Consider the following 19,701-nt stretch of genomic DNA (forward strand, 5'->3'; position numbering starts at 1 on the left):
CTGAATAAAACTGATTCAGGTTTTACACAGATGAGCAAATGAATGTTGATTGAAAAAATTCAATTGCATGAATATGATTGTGTATATTAAGGTCATAATTTAGTGAAATTTTGCCTTTCCTTTTCTTTTTGATACTGTGCAAACAAATAAGTGTGATGGGAACCAGCGGATCTTAACATGTAAGAAGAACATCAAAAGGCAGACATTGTATAGACTGCATATGAGGAAGGAGAGGAAAATCTCCTCCACAGGCATGTCATGGTGCTATTGCAGGCATATGCTTCCACTCCTCGACCTATTGATCCATCCTGTTGATGGATGATTAGAACGGCTTGGTTCTCTGTCAGGGTGATTACAGAGAGCGGGGATTACCTGCCCCCAACATTTTACAATATCCATCCAATCATGGCTTCTCTGTGGCCAGTAGAACATGAGTGTCTGTTGTTCATTATAGATGCACCTTAAAGTGGAGTAATCATGGCTGCTAATGCTGGACATCTTATGCAAAATAAAATAAACTCAGGGAATCAAAATCTGGGTTCAGGAAATCATATTTTGCAGAGTATGCTCTTATTCATCTGACTGTCAGAATCAAATTCTCTAAAAACAGTGGGTTAAATATGGGCATGATGCTAATTTACCTTCAGAGGGTACTTGATATAGGGAGTTGTAATGAATTATATCTAAGTTATCATATTTAGTGTGTAGATCTTAAAAGAAGAGGGCTGAATATAAACCATTAATCAATAATTGCCATTTTGCATCCAAAATGGCAAATGTTTGTTTCAGCTACACTGGTGTGTTGAGAAAGACTGCATTTATTTATTTGCCTCAAACGCAAACCTTGCACAAAACTATTCTTAATGTCACCTGCAGTTAAATGTAAAATTACAATATGTTTCAGTATCTGGAGGCTTAAAATGGGGCTAAAATATAGACCTGACTACCAGACAAGAGAGAATGAATTACAGTTTTCAGAAACAGATGTGGAACCTTTTATTTAACAAAATGGAAAAGAGTTTGAACTTAAACCTTGTACAAATAAAAATGCATAATTAAAACTGCAAGCAGCATTGAATGGGCCCTTGCACACCCACGCATGTCGGGATGTGGGGCATGTTGAAGTGTAGAGTATGTCGGGGTGTGGCAGAAATGCCAAGGTGTTGAGACTTAGCTGACCAATTTCAAGGATTATATTACAAAGTTTTTAGCTACGGTACATGCAAATGTAACGGCGTAACTTCCTGTTACCAAAAGGTAGCGCTTTGACTGTGACTCAGTGTTGGGACGTGGATGTCTTCAGACTCGGACTCTTCCAGCATGTGAAATTTGGGCCATATTGGATCATGTGCAGCTGAGATATAAACACTTCAGTTGTCATGGCGAGACACTGAAATTCGCCATGCCCCCACAGATTCGGCATTTGATGAAAATTCACGATTTTCCCTATGAAGCATCATCAGTGTCCTAAGACGTATGTCACCACATTTGAGGTTAATATGGTCAACCGGCTAATAATAGTACTTCAAACTGTAAAACGTTTCACACTATAAGACTGTGAAGGTGTGAAGACCAATTTCAAGCAATATATCACAAAATTTGTAGCAACGGTAAGTGCAAATGTACTGCCTATAACTTCCTGTTACCAATAGATGGTGCTATGACTGTGAATGGATATTGGTATATAGGTGTTATCAGAGCAGGACTCCGATTAAACATGTAAAGTTTGAGGCAGATTGGAGCCTGTACAGGGGAGTTAGACAGCAATTACCGTTTCATGGCGAAGCATCAAAATTCAGGGAACTGCCATGGCCACGCCCTTTGACTTTTGTGGAAGATTTTGATCACTTTTCCACATTAAGGCCTGTTATATGTACTGGCCAAATTTGGGATATCTTGGAGTTACTCCCTGTGAGGAGTTTGCTCTTGAAAATGATTAAAAATGCTCAAAAATCTCACAGTTAATTCAAAATGGACTGACTGACTTCCTGCTGGGTTTAGCGTATAGAGGTGCCACTGACTTTTTTGTTACAAATTTTGCAGGGGATGCTATGGAGTCATTTTGCTACACACATGCACAAGTCCCATAAAATATCAAATTTTTCATCAGTTCTGATGTGCTTGTAAGTGTTCATTAGTTTTTGAGCATGTTTAGACTCTCAAAAATGCAATTCTTTTGGGTGAAAAGTATTTCCTTGCATTCCAATAGGGTCTTGCGCACTGTCAGTTCTCGGACGCTAATTAGCAAAGTTAAAGAAATTGAATGTCACTTATGAACTACTTTATCATTTAACCTCGTTATTATAATGATTACAGCTGAGTACATTTTGTTTTTATGCTCAACAGGCACAATGGGTCACTGGCAAATGGGGACAAAGGTCGCAGAAGAAGTCGCTTGGCCCTTTACAAGAGACCCAAAGCCAATGGGGTCAAACCTGATGTTATCCATAATGTCTCAACTCCTCTGGTGTCAAAGGTAAGATTCAATTCAATTCAATTCAATTCAATATACTTTATTGTCCCACTTGGGGAAATTTATATTGGACTCCCAAACATTACACATAACACATACATACACCATAGTAAAAACACTATTAAAAATGATTGTGCAATCTTTGGCCTAAGCAGCGTTGTTCAGGAGTTTGATGGAGGTTGGAACAAATGAATTCTTAAAATGGTTGAGTCTGCAGTTGGGGACTCTATATCGTCATAGATATCAGCTTTTAAGTTTGTTATAGTTTTAACATTTGTCTCAGCCTTAGCTGGACTTTGGTGTTAATAAACTAAACGAACATGGGGAAAATGTCAACGTCACGTATATCAGAGTAATTGTAATAACTAATTTACCAGTTAATGTCAACATCTAAGTCAGAAGTTAAATTTTCTGAAATCTCTCATAGAAACAACGTTCACTTTGTGTTTTTACACTTTCTTTAAATTACATTTTCCCGTAGTAGCCATCTTGATAAATGAATGAGAAGACTGACTAATGATGCTCCCATCATGACCTTCCCTCTTGTCTCCCTATGCCATGAGTGCAGTTTTTGTATGTTAACGGTGTTGACATGGGTGTTTTATTTATTTATTAATTTTAAATGGCCAAGTTATGTAAGTGTGTTAATATACTCTAAAGGTGTAAACACTGCTCCAACTTCCTTCAAAATGTACTATGTTCTTATTTCAATTGTATGTGCATACTGCGAATGTACTGCATTGCATATTCACAGATCAGCCACAGCATTAAAACCACTGACAGGTAAAGTGACTAACGCAGATTATCTCATTACAGTGGCACCTGTCAAATAATAGGCCAGATTAGGCAACATTCCTAATAAAATTGTGATGGCAAAACAACTAGCTCACAGCGTTTCCAGTGTAGCAGGACTAGTTGGGCATTCCCAGCATACAGTGGTTAATACCTACAAAAAGTGGCCCAAGAAAGAACAGCAGATCTTCAATCCCAGCAAACATCTGTGTAATGTGCTGGAAAAAACAAATCCGATCCTTGAAGGCTCCACCCCAAAACTTCCAGGACTTAAAGAATCTTGGTGCCAGATACCAAAGAACATCTTCAGAGGTATGTGGAATCCATGCCTCGACGGGGCACCAACACAATATAAGGCAGGTGGTATTAATGTAGTGGCTGATCAATGTTTGATCTGAATTATCACCTGCATATTGCTGTCACACATTAGATGCTCACTTGCCATCATAACAAGAAGTCAGCAAATACAATTATGGCAGTCATTGTAAATTACATGCACAGTTGTTCCTCTCGAACAGGAAATGTCCTCTTAGTAGATTTTCCTAGAGGCCAGACCTTCAGCTCTCCTTGCCATGTGACCTGGATAATATATTTTCCATTGGCAGGCACTCAGCAACAAAAGCCAGCACAGCATCTCCTACACACTGTCACGGAGCCACTCTGTCATTGTGGAGTACACCCATGACACCAACACAGATATGTTTCAGGTGAGTGTCTGCACTCGTGCAACACGCACACACACACACACACACACACACACACACACACACACACACACACACACACACACACACACACACACACACACACACACACACACACACACACACACACATACACGCACACACACGCACACACACACACACACACAAACTCAAAAGCAAACTCAACATTTTAGCTGTGTGACCTACTGTAGAAATAGGACATTGAAAGGCAACAAAGATGCAGGAAATCATGTAAAACACCATGAAAACATATTGTCAACATCTGAAAGAACAACACCTTTTACTATAGCCTCTGTGAATTCCACATTGAAATCAGCAAAAACTTTACTGTGATTAGGAAAACCAAAAGGTTGTCATACCAAGAAAACTAACTGAAATTAATTAAACGTAGACATTTTTACAGAAACAGCTTCATAATCAACCCTTCCAGCCTTTCTGTTGACATTATTGCAGGATTCGGCAGTTTTGATGCAACAGAAAACAGTTACTGGATGCGACTCCAGTTTTATTAGCCCATTGGACATAGAATGATGGAGGTTTGTTATGTTAGCCTGTTTTGTGGACATTGGGCGTTCAGGCATATGGGTTCTGTAAAGCGTTTTGAGACAATCTGAATTGTAATTGGCGCCATATAAATAAAATTGAATTGAATTCAATTGCAAATGGCAATGTTACAGAGTAGAGGACTGCTATTGGACAAGGACATAGAGAGAGACTAAAATTAGACACTAGTTGTCTCGTTTAACCAATCAGCTTTTATGTTTTCTGAGTCCAACCAGTCAGCATCAAGGTTTGAACAGCAGCTTTTTAGGGATGCTCAGAAGTACCTATCCTGAAGTAGATCATTTTTTCTCCTCCAAAAACGGCCCTGAAAGAGGTTTATCAAGGATGATTCTTGCCGTCAGAACACACTCTAAAGGTTCAGGTTGCCCTAAAACAGCTTTCAAATTCCTGCAGTCAAAAATGGCCTAATGTCTATTTCATCTCTCAGGTATTACTAAATCTAAATGGTTTTGAAAGGTCCATTGTATCGAGGGATAGCGCTAATTTAACTAGCATACCAGCCAGTGAACTTGTTTTTGAAAACAAGAGCAATCATTACATTTATTTTTCACACAGATAAAACAAATGAGATGCTATTTAGAAGTATTGGAAATAATAAGAGAATAATTAGAAAGCTTTTAGTGTAACTATATTTTTTTAAATCATGCTACTCTTTCTCCTGATCAAAGCTTACCAAGCCACTTCTTGACTGATCTTTTCAGAACATGTTATTCTACTAAAAGATAACATACTAAAATACTGACCCTTTCCTTTAAGGCATCTGTTAAATTTATATATTTTGTCAAATAGTAAGTGAGCCTGTCAACTCTGCAGAGTCAAAGAACAAAATAATACACACTTCTCAATGAGCACAGTCAAAATGTGTTAGCACAACTCAAGAATGCCATGTCATGAAGACAGGGGAGGTAAAATATATGAAAGAACATGAGTCAGACCTGTCTGCTCTCAGCAGTTCACAGTTGTTTTCTTACCACCTTCTCTCAAGGAGATCGACAAAAAGGCGTGATTTCAGCACACAGACTCAACGGGGCTCCACTCAACTCTACCCATATGTGTCTGTCTGCCTCTGTTTGCTGTGTTAAGGGTCAGGTTGCATTACAAAACATGGGTCTTTCTCATCTTTACTGATATTCAAGTATCTGTCGCTGACATTTTTACTTCCCCAATAACACAATAAAGATGATTGGAATTTATTTTGTGTTGCTAATATTGTAACAAATTACATTTTAAAATTTCAACATCACATCTCTCTTTTCAGCAACAAAATCCCTGTAACTCTGGATAACCCATGGAACAGGGTCTGCAGATTTCACAAGGACCTGCTTCTTAGTAGACATTAGTACCAATAGCAAAATTCTGTCGTTTTTGTTGTAGTCACTCTCAGTGTGGACTATTCAAGTTTTTCTAAGTGACTGAAATGCAAGTGACAACCTGTTGGCCTAAAAATTAAGCCAACACCACCAACAGTTCCTCACTTGAGGGTGACTCCAAAAGTAGCCAACCCCCACAGACCTTTAAGTTAAAATGCCCAACTCTACAGTGGAAATAGTCATGTTTACACTGGTACAAAAAAAAAAGTTTGGTCTCTATAGCTCAATTCCTTATTCAAACTGTACAGATGGTGATTCATTTTTTTATGTAACACACCATTATAAATTATATTAAGGCTTAAATTTAGCCACTGTGTGACAGGTGAATGCTGTCATAGGACAAACCTGTTGCCAAGCAATGTCTCATCCATTGTAATATTACGTAGGAGGGCCATGTACAAGGTCAGAGCACAGAACCCTGTGGACCCTGTCATGCCCTCCACCTCCTCTCCTCAGATGAACATTTTCACGGAGTCCTTGCCGTCACCTCTGGAAGCACATGCACTCAACGGACAACACCAGGCCCAGATCACCAGAAGGACTGTTTTGGTTTCCCAGGTATTGACTGGCAATCATCAAAAAATGATCTTGTTCCACCTCATTGACAAATCCAACTCTCCCCTGGTTCTTGGGTATCCCTGGCTCAAGAAATACAACCCCCACATTGACTGGACCTCAAAGTACTGATATCTGGGAGCTCTGATTGTCATGCCATCTGCCTCTGCTCAGCCCTGGCCCCTGCTGCAGAATGTTCCGGCACCACCCATCAACCTGGCTCTAGTGCTCCAGAAGTATCATGACCTCACCCAGATGTTCAGTACAGACCACACCTTCACCTTACCCCCACGCGACCCAACGACAGTACTATCGATTTTCTAACCGGAGCATCCTTGCAGCTGTTTATATAACCTGTCACAGCCTGAACAACCAGCTATGCAAACCTACATTGGGGATTCACTAGCGGACGGAATCTATCGCCCTTCCTCCTCTTCAGATTGCTTTTTTATGTGTTAACATTGACTGACACACTCAACACACAAATGCAACTATGCCACCCACCGCCCTCTGAGAAATGCACAGCAAGGTTGTAGCTTGGCTATATGATCGTGACTGATCTCTCTCTGTCTTGGTTCTCTCAGATTGGCCGTTCCACAGAGAGCATGATTGACTTTGTGGTGACGGACACAGCAGGCAGCAGTGGTGGTCAGGGTGGGGGTGCGGCGGGAGAGGGTGGAGGTGCAGGTCAGTCAGCCCAGAGTACCATCTCCCGCTACGCCTGTCGCATCATGTGTGAACGCAGTGCTCCCTACACCGCCCGCATCTATGCCGCTGGGTTCGACTCCTCTAAGAACATCTTCCTCGGGGTGAGTGTTCTCTCTTTCCCAGTCTTCTCCTGGTAAAGTACATAGGGACTGGTAACTGTAGCAACCATGGTGAGAGCGACAGCAGGGGTGTGCCACCCACGTGTGACATCATAGCTGTGAGAATTAGTGTTAGTGCATGGGACCTGGCTGGAGGACAAAGTGTTCATGTTTGCGTGTGCGTGTGCGTGTGTGTGTGTGCGTGAGTACATATGTATGTGTGTCATCCCTACAGAAGATATTTCCTTGTGGTGTTACTCCTGTGTTATGAAAGTAGTTTGGCACTTAAAAAACTGCTTCTAGTTGCATGTTACTCCCTATGATATGCTATAGTGTACTGAAACTCAAATGTGGTTATCTCACTGGTCAGTAAATAGACAACATATTCTAAATTATTATAGAAACACTGTACACCATAAACACTGTATATATGCCTGCTTTGTGTGATCAATTGCTTTATATTTTTCTATTTTTGCCTAATTTCTGTCAGTTTTGTGTATTTATGGCTTGGCTTGGCTGAAAAGGAAAGCAGTTTTTCTACTGGCTCCACTGTGGAGGAGTTGTCCTGATAAAGAAAGTGACTTTGGTGGACAAACTTTGTTCACCACTTGAAATAGAAATGCAACAATGAATTTAAAAGGTATATACACATAATAAATATATCTAACAAAAACTGAATAAGTCTAATGTCAGTAGTTTATCTTCAAGATTGAGCGATAATTTTATTTATTATTCTTCAGATAGAATGGGTTCATGTTGGAGGGGTTTGTTTGTTTATGCTGTGTAAAGACAAGACAACATGACTAAATTGTCAGCTAGTTTACAACTTGTTACCCATTGCTTGCCCTGATGGATCTATTTTTAGTGCCACACTCCAAGATCTCAGCATTCACTTTGAGTAAAATACTATCATAGCCATTTAAGAAAAAAATGAGAATGAGAAAAAAGAAACTTCATTATAAGCTAGCCTGATAGCTAAGTGTTTTTTACCATTTTTATCTAGAAGGTGATGAGTGTTATTGCCAGTCCAGGACACTTAGCGTTGCAGTGATTGGGTTATGTAACAAGTGGTGTGTGTTCATATTTGGGATGCGCAGAAGACAGGTGTGTGTGTTGGTGTGTCATCTGGAAAGAAAGTAGAAAGGAAGTTAGGGTTAGCTAAAAAGAAATGGGATACTGAGAGGACTGAAGAGATTAGACAGGAGTACAGGGAGATGCAGCGTAAGATGAAAGTAGAGGTGACAAAGGCCAAACAAAGGACGTACGATGACTTGTATGCTAGATTGGACAGTAAGGAGGGAGCGACTGATTTATACAGGTTGGCGAGGCAGAGATTTAGAGATGGGACGGATGTGCAGCAGGTTAGGGTGGTTATGGAGATAGGTGGAAATGTATTGACAGGTGTCAGAAGTTTGATGGGAAGATGGAAAGAGTACTTTGAAGAGTTGATGAATGAGGACAATACGAGAGAATGAAGAGTGGAAGAGGTGACTATTGTGGACCAGGACGTAGCAAAGATTAGTCAGGATGAAATTAGGAGGACATGAAAGAGGACAAAGAGTGGAAAGGCTTGGTCCTACCTGTGGAGGTATGGCACGTGTCTAGGAGAGGTGGCAGTAGAGTTTCTGACTAGGTTGCTCAATAAGATCTTAGAGAGTGAGGAGATGCCTGAGAAATGGAGGAGATGTGTGCTAGTGCCAATTTTTAACAAGGGAGATTTGAAGAGTTGCAGCGACTACAGAGGCATAAAGTTGATGAGCCATACAATAAAGTTATGGGAAAGAGTAGTATGAGTTAGTAAGGACAGAAGTGAGCAGCAGTGAGCAGCAGTGAGAGCAGGTAGCAGGTGGAGGAAAATCTAGAGAGGTGGAGGTATGCCCTGGAAAGGAGAAGTGTGTGAATGAGAGTGAGCCAAGTATAAAGCCTATTTTATGGTTTCCGCGTCCACGAGGTCCATGCGGCTCCGTGCGGAAAAATTACGTCATTTTAGCAGCTACGCCCCCTCGAGCGGCCCTTCTCAGGCGGAAAATTTTGGCGCCGCGCACCTCCACATTTTTCTAACTACACGGACGGAGCCGCATAGAAAAACATGGCAGAGGGCCAGGACCTACTCGTAGCTGAAGTGTAGAAATACGTGCACTTATATGATTTGTCACACAGATCACCGTGGTAACCGGGTTATGAACTATTCATGGTGTGAAATTAAAACTAACTGCTGAAATGCTTTTATTTGGTAAAATGCCATGTTGTAAGTGGTGTAAACAACGGCAAACTTCTTCTACTCTAGTACTAAAGTAGACCAGGTAGACGTGTGTTTGCAATACACTGCCCCCTGCAGTTTGGGAGTACAGAGTATAAATGCACACGTTCTCTAGCGTGGATTTCCGTGCGGCTGATTTCCGTGCGAAAAGTATAACCCAGCCTTAAGGGTGAAATTATAGAGTGGATGATTTTGAGAACTTAGGGTCAACAGTCTAGGGCAATGAAGAGAGTGGAAAAGAGGTGAAAAATCGTGTGCAAGCAGGTTTGAGCAGGTGGAGAAAAGTGTCAGGTGTGATAAAAGAGCAAGAACGAAAGGAAGGGTGTACAAAATGGTGGTGAGACCAGAGATGTTGTGTAGTTTAGAGACAGTGACACTGAGGAAAAGACAGGAGGCAGAGCTGGAGGTGGCAGAGATTGAAATGTTGAGGTTCTGTTTGGGTGTTACCAGAATGGATAGGATCAGGAATTAATACATCAGAGGGACAGCACATGTTAGATGTTTTGGAAGTTAGTTGGTGTGAAAGAAGAGGATGCAGAGAATAAGGTTAGATGGAAGCAAATGGTTTGCCGTGATGACTGCTGAAAGGAAAAGCCAAAAGGGAAAAAACAAGATGCTCTGGCTGTCATCTAGTCAGTCTATCAATTACGTCATTACACACCTGGTGTTACGGCGGGTGCAGAGGCCCAAGAGCAGGGAAATGAGACAGCAGACAAGTGACTTAAATGAAACAAGATTTATTTGCACAAAGGCAAAACCAAAAACTACAATTGGAACTCTAAACCAGAAACAGAAGTCACTAACAATATGCAGTCGGCGTAACAAAACAATACTTCTTAGAGGAGGGCGTAAACACTATACACAGAACAGTAACCCACGTTTAATTCCTCCAAGCAGGTAAAATACTAAACAAAACTACTACTCTCCACACAAAGTACCCCTGAATCCCACTACACTAGCAGGAACACCAATTAAACAAAACAACAATGCTCTATTGTCTGATGCTGCTTGGAACGAGAACCTTACTGAACAGTCTCTCTCTCTGGTATGGGGTTAGAACCCAGGATTCCTGTCCAAGCTGTGGCAGCAGCCAGAGTCCTCCTTAGCTTAGCAAGACTTCTTGGAGAAAGCCCCGGTCCTTGTAGAGTCTGGAAGCCTCTGCCAGGTGGCTTTCCAACCAGAAGAGACGATAACAGAAACAGGCAGGAGTCAATACTGCACAGAGAAAACAGGGTTAGATGCAGAGCTGGGGAACGCAGTGGCTCAGACAGATCTGATAGCAACACTAACTGTGAGTTAGGGGACAGTCCAGCACCAACTGACAAGATGAGGCACTCTTTATAGTGAGCCCAGCCAGCCTGATGAGCAACTCCCACCTGCACCCGATCAGCTGATTGGAAATCAGCCACACCTGCTGCCCACCACTGCCACACACCTAGAGAGAGAGAAACAACAGGCCAGAGGAGGAGAGAGCACTGCCACTTAATCACAGCCTATGGCTGTGACAGTGACACCTGGGCTCTGTTTAACTGTGTGTCTAATATAAATTTAATCAGTAGGGCTTTAATGTTGTGGATCATTATGAATACGAGGATCCATACATCATACATTTTACCCAACTGCCTGTATGGATTCCCACAACACAAATGAATCAACTGCACATGTGCTTGAAGAGTGAAAGTTATCCTGTATTCACACTGCTTTGTTAATTCTTCTTGTTTGTAACCAAACACCTCAAGGAGGTTGTCAGGAAGTTGCCATCATGTTGCCTAGTGCATGTGTGAAATGCGTCTATGTACACATATATCATATTGTAACATGCAGAGAAGCACTGGACTGTACCTATAATTTTCCTTTTTTAGTTAACAGACTCTTCTTTGTTCTATTCTGAAATGTAAAGTCTCAGGAACCACAGCAGAAGCCTTTGGAGTGGGGCGATCTAAAACGTGACATCAAGGTGCACAAACCCATGCAAACCAATAATAATCCTCTTCATGACAGCATGACTTCATCCCATGCAAGATTCATCAGGACCCCCGACAACTAGGCCAGCAGAGAGATAACGTCAGCAGCACACACACACATACACACCAAACACGAAAACATTCACATCACGACTGAAGCTTGTATAACTCCCCCAGTCATCAGGACCACATTTAGACTGATATATGGAACAAATAATGTCCTTTTTTAACAATTAAGCTCCATGGGTCACATTTAAACTGTACTATGGATATGATACGGATAAGTTTTTTATTGTGCCATTGAGATACTGATCATTAGTGGGAAGACCTTGAAGTGAAAATCCTTGAGATTTTCATCATAACACGGTCATTGTTTGATACTATTTATTATTTTAAGCAACGCTCATTGTATGTACATTTGGAGTGAAATCAGCCTTCCCAATTTCATATCAGGAGGCAAAAGATTTGGGACAGTAATTTAGCCAATCGCCATGCTCTTATTTAGATGTAAACAAAGATTTTTAAAAATTCTGTCCTAACCCCTGCCCCTCTGACCAACAACATCACTGTGCTGGCTTCTACAACAAAGCCAAGTTTGGTTTTCTAAAAAGGAGTTAAACAGTCATCCCAAATCACATTTGACTGAATGTATTTATTCAGACTATTTACATTATCATAGTTATTATAATATTGTCTTTTATAATATTATTATTACATTATTTACGGCATAATTTATGACATAATTGAAAGAGCTCTAGTCAAACCATAAACTGAAAAAAATGTTGAAAACAATAAAGAAATGTGGCATTGCATTGTGTTTCATGCATTAATGTGAAGAAACATTTTCTTACACATATAATGTCATTCTCCATTTTTTGTCTTTTGAGTGGGGCAGAAGCTTCAGTGCACGCTTCATCCATGCTTCATCCATGTCATCATTTATTTATACAGTGTGGTTGCAATGCAGTTTGTCGCATTTTGCTTTTATTAATGCAGCAACTTTTCCACCTTAGCCATGAGTAAAAATAGATTTTGCAATATTTCAGGAAACGTGCACGGAACATGTGGGTGAAAATGCACCTATTGTGATATATTTGGTGCAAGATACCAATATCAAGACAAACCTGAAGAATTAAAGCAAGGATACTAGATAAAAATTGAATATTATGACTATGATTTCACTTTCAGTATTTAGCCTGTTGTGATAATTTTAGGCTCATTTCTCTCACATCTCTTGTCTTTTGGTTTCTTGGGGGGTTTAAGTGTGCTAGCATGACTAAAAAAAACAAGTTGGTTCTTTGCACACTAACACTTAATTCATCCAGTGAAGTGATTATTTTCTCGGTCTCAATGAAGTGTTTATAGAACAAAATTTCCAGGTTCTGTTCTTGTGCCTAAGCCTTTAAAATCTATATGAGCTAACCATGCCAGAAATTTGCTGCCTCATTCTGTTAGAGCTGATTGGTGTTGATAATATATTCTTTCTTTCTCCCAGGGAAAGGTTTATTCTTAGGCGTGGGTGCATCTCTGTGCATTAGTCAGTACAGTAGTCATTCTGTACTGAGCTAAATATAGCAGCAGAGAAAAGCAAGTCGGCTGTTTTTCTCAGCAGCCACCTCTGACATCCACCTCCACTATCATCCCTCTGTGCCTCCCCATCATTCCTCTAACCTTTATGTCTGCCTGCTTTGTGTGTATGTCCATGTGGGGGTCTCTCAGGAGCGGGCTGCCAAGTGGAGGACATCGGATGGCTTGATGGACGGCCTGACTACCAACGGGGTGCTGGTGATGCACCCTGCAGGAGAGTTTGTGTCTGAGCCAGCTCCGGGCGTCTGGAGGGAAATCTCAGTCTGTGGCAATGTCTTTGCCCTGAGGGAGACCCGTTCAGCCCAACAGAGGGGAAAACTGGTAAGATGAAAATTTTCCTTATGTTAGCTTCATAAGTGTTGAGGTCACTGACATTGATTCGACTCAAAAACTTGAAACTGCAGGGCTTTCTTGTGAATATTGTTTCACCACATTCACACACACTGATCAGGCATAACATTATGATCACCTGCCTAATACTGTGTTGGTCCCCCTTTTCCTGCCAAACCAGGCCTGACCCATCCACTAGACCCCTGAAGGTGTGCTGTGGTATCTGGCACCAAGATGCTAGCAGCAGATCCTTTAAGTCCTGTAAATTGCGACGTGGGTCCTCCATGGATCAGACTTCCAGCACATCCCACAGATGCTCCATTGGATTGAGATGTGGGGAATTTGGAGGCCAACACCTCAAACTGGTTTTTGTGCTCCTCAAATCATTCCTGAAACATTTTTATTTTGTGACACGACGCATTATCCTGAAAGGGTGTACATGGTCTGCAACAATGCTTATGTAGGTGGTATGTGTGAAAGTAACATCCACATGGATGGCAGGACCCAATATTTCCAAGCAGAACATTGCCCAAAGCATCACACTGCCTCCACCGGCTTTCCTTCTTCCCATAGCACATTATGGTACTATGTGTTCCCCACGTAAGCTACGCACACGTACCCGGCCATCCACGTGATGTAAAAGACAACGTGATTTATGAGACCAGGCCAACTTCTTCCATTGATCTGTGGTCCAGTTCTGATGCCCACTGTTGGCACTTTTGGCGGTGCACAGGGGTCAGCATGGGCACCTGTTCACTTGCTGCCTAATATATCCAACCCACTAACAAGTGCCATGATGAAGAGATAGTCAGTGTTATTCACTTCACCTGTCAGTGGTCAGAATGTTATGCCTGATCAATGTACATGCAATACATACCTACAAACAGACACATACATACATAGATATACATGCATATGTAGACACACACACACACATATATATACACATGTATGTATATGTATACATAAACATATATGTGTATACGTATTTAAGAGCTTTCTTCTTTTAATCATTTTTGCTTCCCTTGTAATTTGCTTACGTCAGGAAAACCTCCAGAAAACTCAAACAGAGAATAAGTAAACGCAAAAGCACAATTCACAGAAATGACTGTGACTATCCTGTAGCGGTGCATTTTAATGATTTTCTTCATGACATCTCGCAACGATGTTTCTGTGGAGTAGAACATGTCACTGCACCACCAAGAGGGGGTAACCATGACAAAATACTGAAGTAACATGAGGCATAGTGGACCAGCACCCCTCCAAATCTTGGCTTCAGATAAGTTGACCACAGAAAGCAGGAAGGACACTGAACAGAATATAACTGGAGTCTAGTTTTTAGCTATAAGAAATCTTCATTAAGCTATTTCCTCAGTGCTACTGAGAAAATAGGTCTGAATATCCTGACCTTTATGACCAAAGGTGGACATCCATGGTACGCTTTACAGTCCACCACAACCTCCTTTGTTATAGAAACTTCACGTTGTTGGGTGCACACCAGCCAACATGAAATAAGAATGAAACCTCATTCATGTGGGCTGCTTCACTAATGCACTGTCATCTATGAATTTATACTAAACAAATTTCGAGATGTCAGGAAGTAAAAGACCTACTGAAACAAGGACTGTTGACTTCCTCTTACAGCCTGGCATGCTGAGCTTTAAGAAGAAGAGTCAGGCATCTCTAGGTGTTGACAAACAAGTGCTACGCTGGAAAAGTGACCACAAACCAGACACTCAAAGATCTGCACATCCTACTGATGTTTCACATAAGTGAAACAACGTGATGTGAAGGCAACAGAGAAGTTAATCAGAAACACATTTAAACCATTCATATGTTGACATTCTTATTTTTACTTTGCTAACCTAAAAACTGAAAATAAATTGCAGATAGAGAGTTTAAGCTTTAAAAAGAGATGCAATTAAAACTGAAGAAAACATCCATGTTGGAAGCACCAGAGGTCCTTATGTCTGCCTGAATATATGTGTATAAGATAATAGAAATAATTTCATTCAGCAAAATTTTCTAAAATTTGCTTTTTTTTCTTAGCTAAGAAATTGATAGAAACAAAACTACTGACTGTTCTTATTGAAGGTACTGCACATTCCAATCATTCTTTCATTAACTGTACTAATGGTAAACATTTGACGCAAATGTGCTGCTTATGATAGTAGTTTGACAGAAGCAAGATAAACCTGATGGGTTGCAACTGTCTGAACCAAAACCAGTTGCTCACAGTGCCATCAAGTGGTGGTATTGAAGGAGAATGCCACTAGATCCCATAGTACAGAGTGTACCAGTCCCCTACATTCCTAGTTTAAGAAGTCCTACTACTATGCCCTATAACAAACCATCAGTTTTAAGGATAGTGACTTGATGAGTACTGGAAGAAGAAAGATCAGATCGTATATCCCCTCTGTGATAATAAATTGTCCCTCTCCTTATCTTTCCCCTTCTACCTCTCCTTCTGTTCTCTTCTTAAGGTTGAAAATGAGTCAAATACCCTCCAGGACGGTTCTCTGATTGATCTGTGTGGAGCTACCCTGCTGTGGAGGACTCCTGCCGGATTGCGCCACACCCCCACCCTCAAACAGCTAGAGTCCCTTCGGCAAGAGCTGAATGCCGCCCGGCCCCAGTGTCCCGTGGGCTTCAACACCCTGGCCTTCCCCAGCCTGGCCCAGCGTGAGATTGTAGACAAGAAGCAGCCCTGGGTTTATGTCAACTGCGGCCACGTACACGGCTACCACAACTGGGGGTACCGGAAGGAGAAAGGTCCTGCAGGCCCTGGAGGCACAGCACCAGCCAGCACCGGGGAGAGGGAGTGCCCCATGTGCCGGAGAGTAGGCCCCTATGTACCACTGTGGTTGGGCTGTGAGGGCGGATTGTACCTGGATGCTGGGCCACCCACTCATGCGTTCTGCCCCTGTGGCCACGTATGTTCAGAAAAGACAGTCGTGGGGTGGAGCCAGATCCCATTACCCCATGGCACCCATGCCTTCCATGCTGCCTGCCCCTTCTGTGGTACCTGGTTGACAGGGGAGCAGGGCCACATCAAACTCATCTTCCAGGGCCCCGTCGACTGAAGCCTAGACCTGGGAGCCACTCAGAGGAAAGTACTGATGGATCACAGAGGACGACCTGCTGACTAAAGACTGTGTGCTATAACAGAAATGTGAACACACTGATGACAAATACAGGAAAGGGACTGTTGACATGATGAGCTGAAAGCAACATGCAATAGTATATGCCAAGGCTTCACGTGGATTATGAGGTGTATGGAGAGTATGTAAATAAATTGTGTTGAAATGAATATGTCTTTAGTTATCTTTTGTTCTCCTCTTTAAGCACCTGCTCAGTCTTAGCATTCCAGCTGGTCTACATGCGTTCATGTGGACTACGGGTCTTCATCTATGTAGCTGGTTGATCAGTGCAACATAATTATAAAGCTTTGAACCTATTTTGAAAGTTTTGACAAATACATTGTGCTCACCAAATTGGCAAGATAGACAGACTGGAAACCAAACCTGAGGTTAGTCAGACTTTTATGAAAGACAATTCTAACGTGAAAGGTAAAATACTAAGTGCAACTGGCTGATGTACATGTATAGCTCAATCACAATCCAAGCATGCATTTTATCAATGAAGCAAAAGTTCAGGTTTCTGTCTTCAGCATCTTCAGTAAGGAACGTAACATCTCAAATGTGACAAGACTTTAATGTCAGAGAGCATGTCAGAGGTGCAGCATGGTGCTGAAATATACAAGTCCTACATACAGGTTTTTGTACTTCACTTCAAGCAAAGTACAATGCTGATGTACAGTGTGTTGTTCTGCTAAAACCTGAGACATCACCAGCATTTCACAGTCCCCCAGTACATTTTTCAGTAGTGACATTACAACCGTTAAGCCAGTGGCCTGTTCCATACATTTATGCAGCACTATTACAGTATGTACCTATGACAGGGGTAAATGATTTGTATTGTGTCCTATAACTATTAAGTCAACATTATCACTAAACATTATAAAATTAGCCAGTTACACAACTTGGAAAAAACAGACCTAACTGTTCCTAAAGCTTGTAGTGGCTATTCCTGAGCCTATATAGCCACAGTGGTGGCTGTACAGAAGCATCTGACTCGTCATGTCCAAAAAATAAAACAATGTCCACAGAAAAATAGTTTTAAATATAAGGCAGTATTTATTGTAACATAAATTTCTTTAAAACTCAGAAACAAAAAGCTCAGGATGTTAAAGATGAACTCAGGATGAATGGGGCTGCAGACACTGGATGTAAGTTGTGGTCAAAAGACTGTCTCTTTCTGGTAGGTCATGTCTTTCTGGCAGTCTCCCTCACTTTTATCCCCATCCTTCAGCTACTAGATAGGGTTAACTCAAGAACAACATAAATTCATCAACAGAAAACAATCAACCTGGCTCCTACAAGGCTAGATGTACCATTTACCCCAATCATCCAAAAATTCAATGGTACTGCTCCATAAAAGTAATCTTTCCTGTGTCCAAGTTTATACAACAGTAAACTTAATACATTTAAGAAAATACTATCAGATGCATTGATGCTGAGAGTAAGATCTCTTTTGATGGAACAATACAGTCTTTTACCAGGTTTTCTGTGAGTTCACTACTTTCAAAGCAGTTTGATTAGGCACAACTTGTGTCTCTGTCATCATCAGTTCTCAGCTTTCAAAGTAGTATTTAAGCCCCTCTACAAGTCCAGAACCACATGATGGAGGTGAATTACCCAAAATAGTTCAACTTCTACTTCAGTGGAGGAAATTTCTAACAAATTAGCAATTAATCAAATTAAGTGTAGACAAAGGGAGTTAACTTAGGGGCTTTTAGTGCACCTAGGCACTTACGTGTTTTGGTAATCCAATCTTAATTATCCCTAAAAAACTTGCATAAAGTCAAGATTATAGTATGGATGTTGTTCTACACGTGCTTGGATGAATGTTGAAGCCTCTGCCTATGTGGGTGCAGCCAGCATGCTCACTGTCTCTAAGCCTTGCTTCCAGTTTGCAGTGCCCCCGTTGTGCTAAAAATAACTCAAGGTCACAAGCAGCCCCACGTATTCCCACCAGGAGAGAGAGAGAGAGAGAGAGAGAGAGAGAGAGAGAGTGGTGGTTTCCACAGGTGCACCTTAGCACATATCTGAGCTACAGCAGTAGGATGTAGTGGTGTTTAGGATTGGACATGAACAGATGTGCCTCTACTGTATATTATCATATTGTACCACTCTTGTGAAGAGTGGATGCAAAGGGCAGCTGCAGTCCCACCCCAGGCTGCTGCAGGGTTTTTTATGTCAGTGTGAATCATAACATTCAATGTCAAATAGCTCTCTTTTTGCCTTTCCAGCATTTCCACTTGATGTGGTGACGCGCTATATCTGAGCTGCCTGAACCTACAGATGAACTGCTCACCATGAGTGGTTATTTAAAGATCCAGAGGGAGAGGCAGGGGTACACACCAAGGATGTCTGTAATGTGTATGACAGGCAGCAGTATCTGACTTAAAGTTGCTTAACCACAAATACCCTGCTAAATTCCATGCTGTTGATGTGCTTCAGCCTTGTAATGGTCGTCAGATTCGGTTAGGTTTTGGGTATGTGAATTTGCATCAGTTTGAGCTGAGTACTGGCACATTTTTCTATATTTAGGCTGACTGTGGACCTTGTACAATGACTTTAGTCTGTTTATGAAAGAAGGATGTCGCAGCATCAACCATTGGTTTGTGGACTTTGAAGTCTTGGAGTGCAGTGGATCTGACTGGAGAACATGAGGATACAGTCAGTGATATGGTGGCAACCTGTCAATCATAAGGTAAAATACATATATTTTACCCCAGATTATTTTACTCTTCCAAGTCTTGAAACTAGGAATTGAGACCATAAACACAGTAGGAAATTGTAGTACTGAAGTAACAGATCAAAGAACAAGTAGTGCCATTTTCTCTTTGACTTCTATAGAATTAAACTTTGCAAGGAGAGGAGTTGCTCCTTGCTGGCAGTTCGAGAGAATTGGAGGATTTACAGCATTGCTTCTGACCAAGAGGCTACATCCATCTTTTTTGTCCAGTCTGTGTTGCCATTATGCAATTTTTACAGTCCACTTGTAGGACTCCGTTACACATGCATAAATGTACAGTAGGTCATCTTTATGTATTCTGAACATGCAGAATCGGCACAGTATGCGTACCAAAATAACCTTATTATAGATCTTCAGTCATCTTTACAGATACTGTTGAGTGAAAACAACAAACC

The 19,701-nt window shown here is 41.3% G+C and overlaps 1 protein-coding gene across 3 annotated transcripts in view; it reads left to right on the forward strand.

Moving 5' to 3' along the window:
* Positions 1-16,736, forward strand: part of peli3 (pellino E3 ubiquitin protein ligase family member 3) — a 34,919-nt gene extending 18,183 nt beyond the window's left edge. For all 3 annotated transcript variants that reach the window (XM_023283335.3, XM_023283336.3, XM_055007496.1), the window contains exons 3-7: positions 2,347-2,476; positions 3,871-3,972; positions 7,064-7,288; positions 13,229-13,417; positions 15,910-16,736. In XM_023283335.3, the coding sequence (XP_023139103.1) occupies positions 2,347-2,476; positions 3,871-3,972; positions 7,064-7,288; positions 13,229-13,417; positions 15,910-16,509 (1,246 nt within the window). In that variant the 3' untranslated portion in view covers positions 16,510-16,736. The remainder of the gene's footprint in view (positions 1-2,346; positions 2,477-3,870; positions 3,973-7,063; positions 7,289-13,228; positions 13,418-15,909) is intronic.
* The last annotated feature ends 2,965 nt before the right edge of the window (positions 16,737-19,701 follow it).

Source organism: Amphiprion ocellaris, chromosome 23, assembly GCF_022539595.1.
Source record: "Amphiprion ocellaris isolate individual 3 ecotype Okinawa chromosome 23, ASM2253959v1, whole genome shotgun sequence".
Classification (NCBI taxonomy): Eukaryota; Metazoa; Chordata; class Actinopteri; family Pomacentridae; genus Amphiprion; species Amphiprion ocellaris.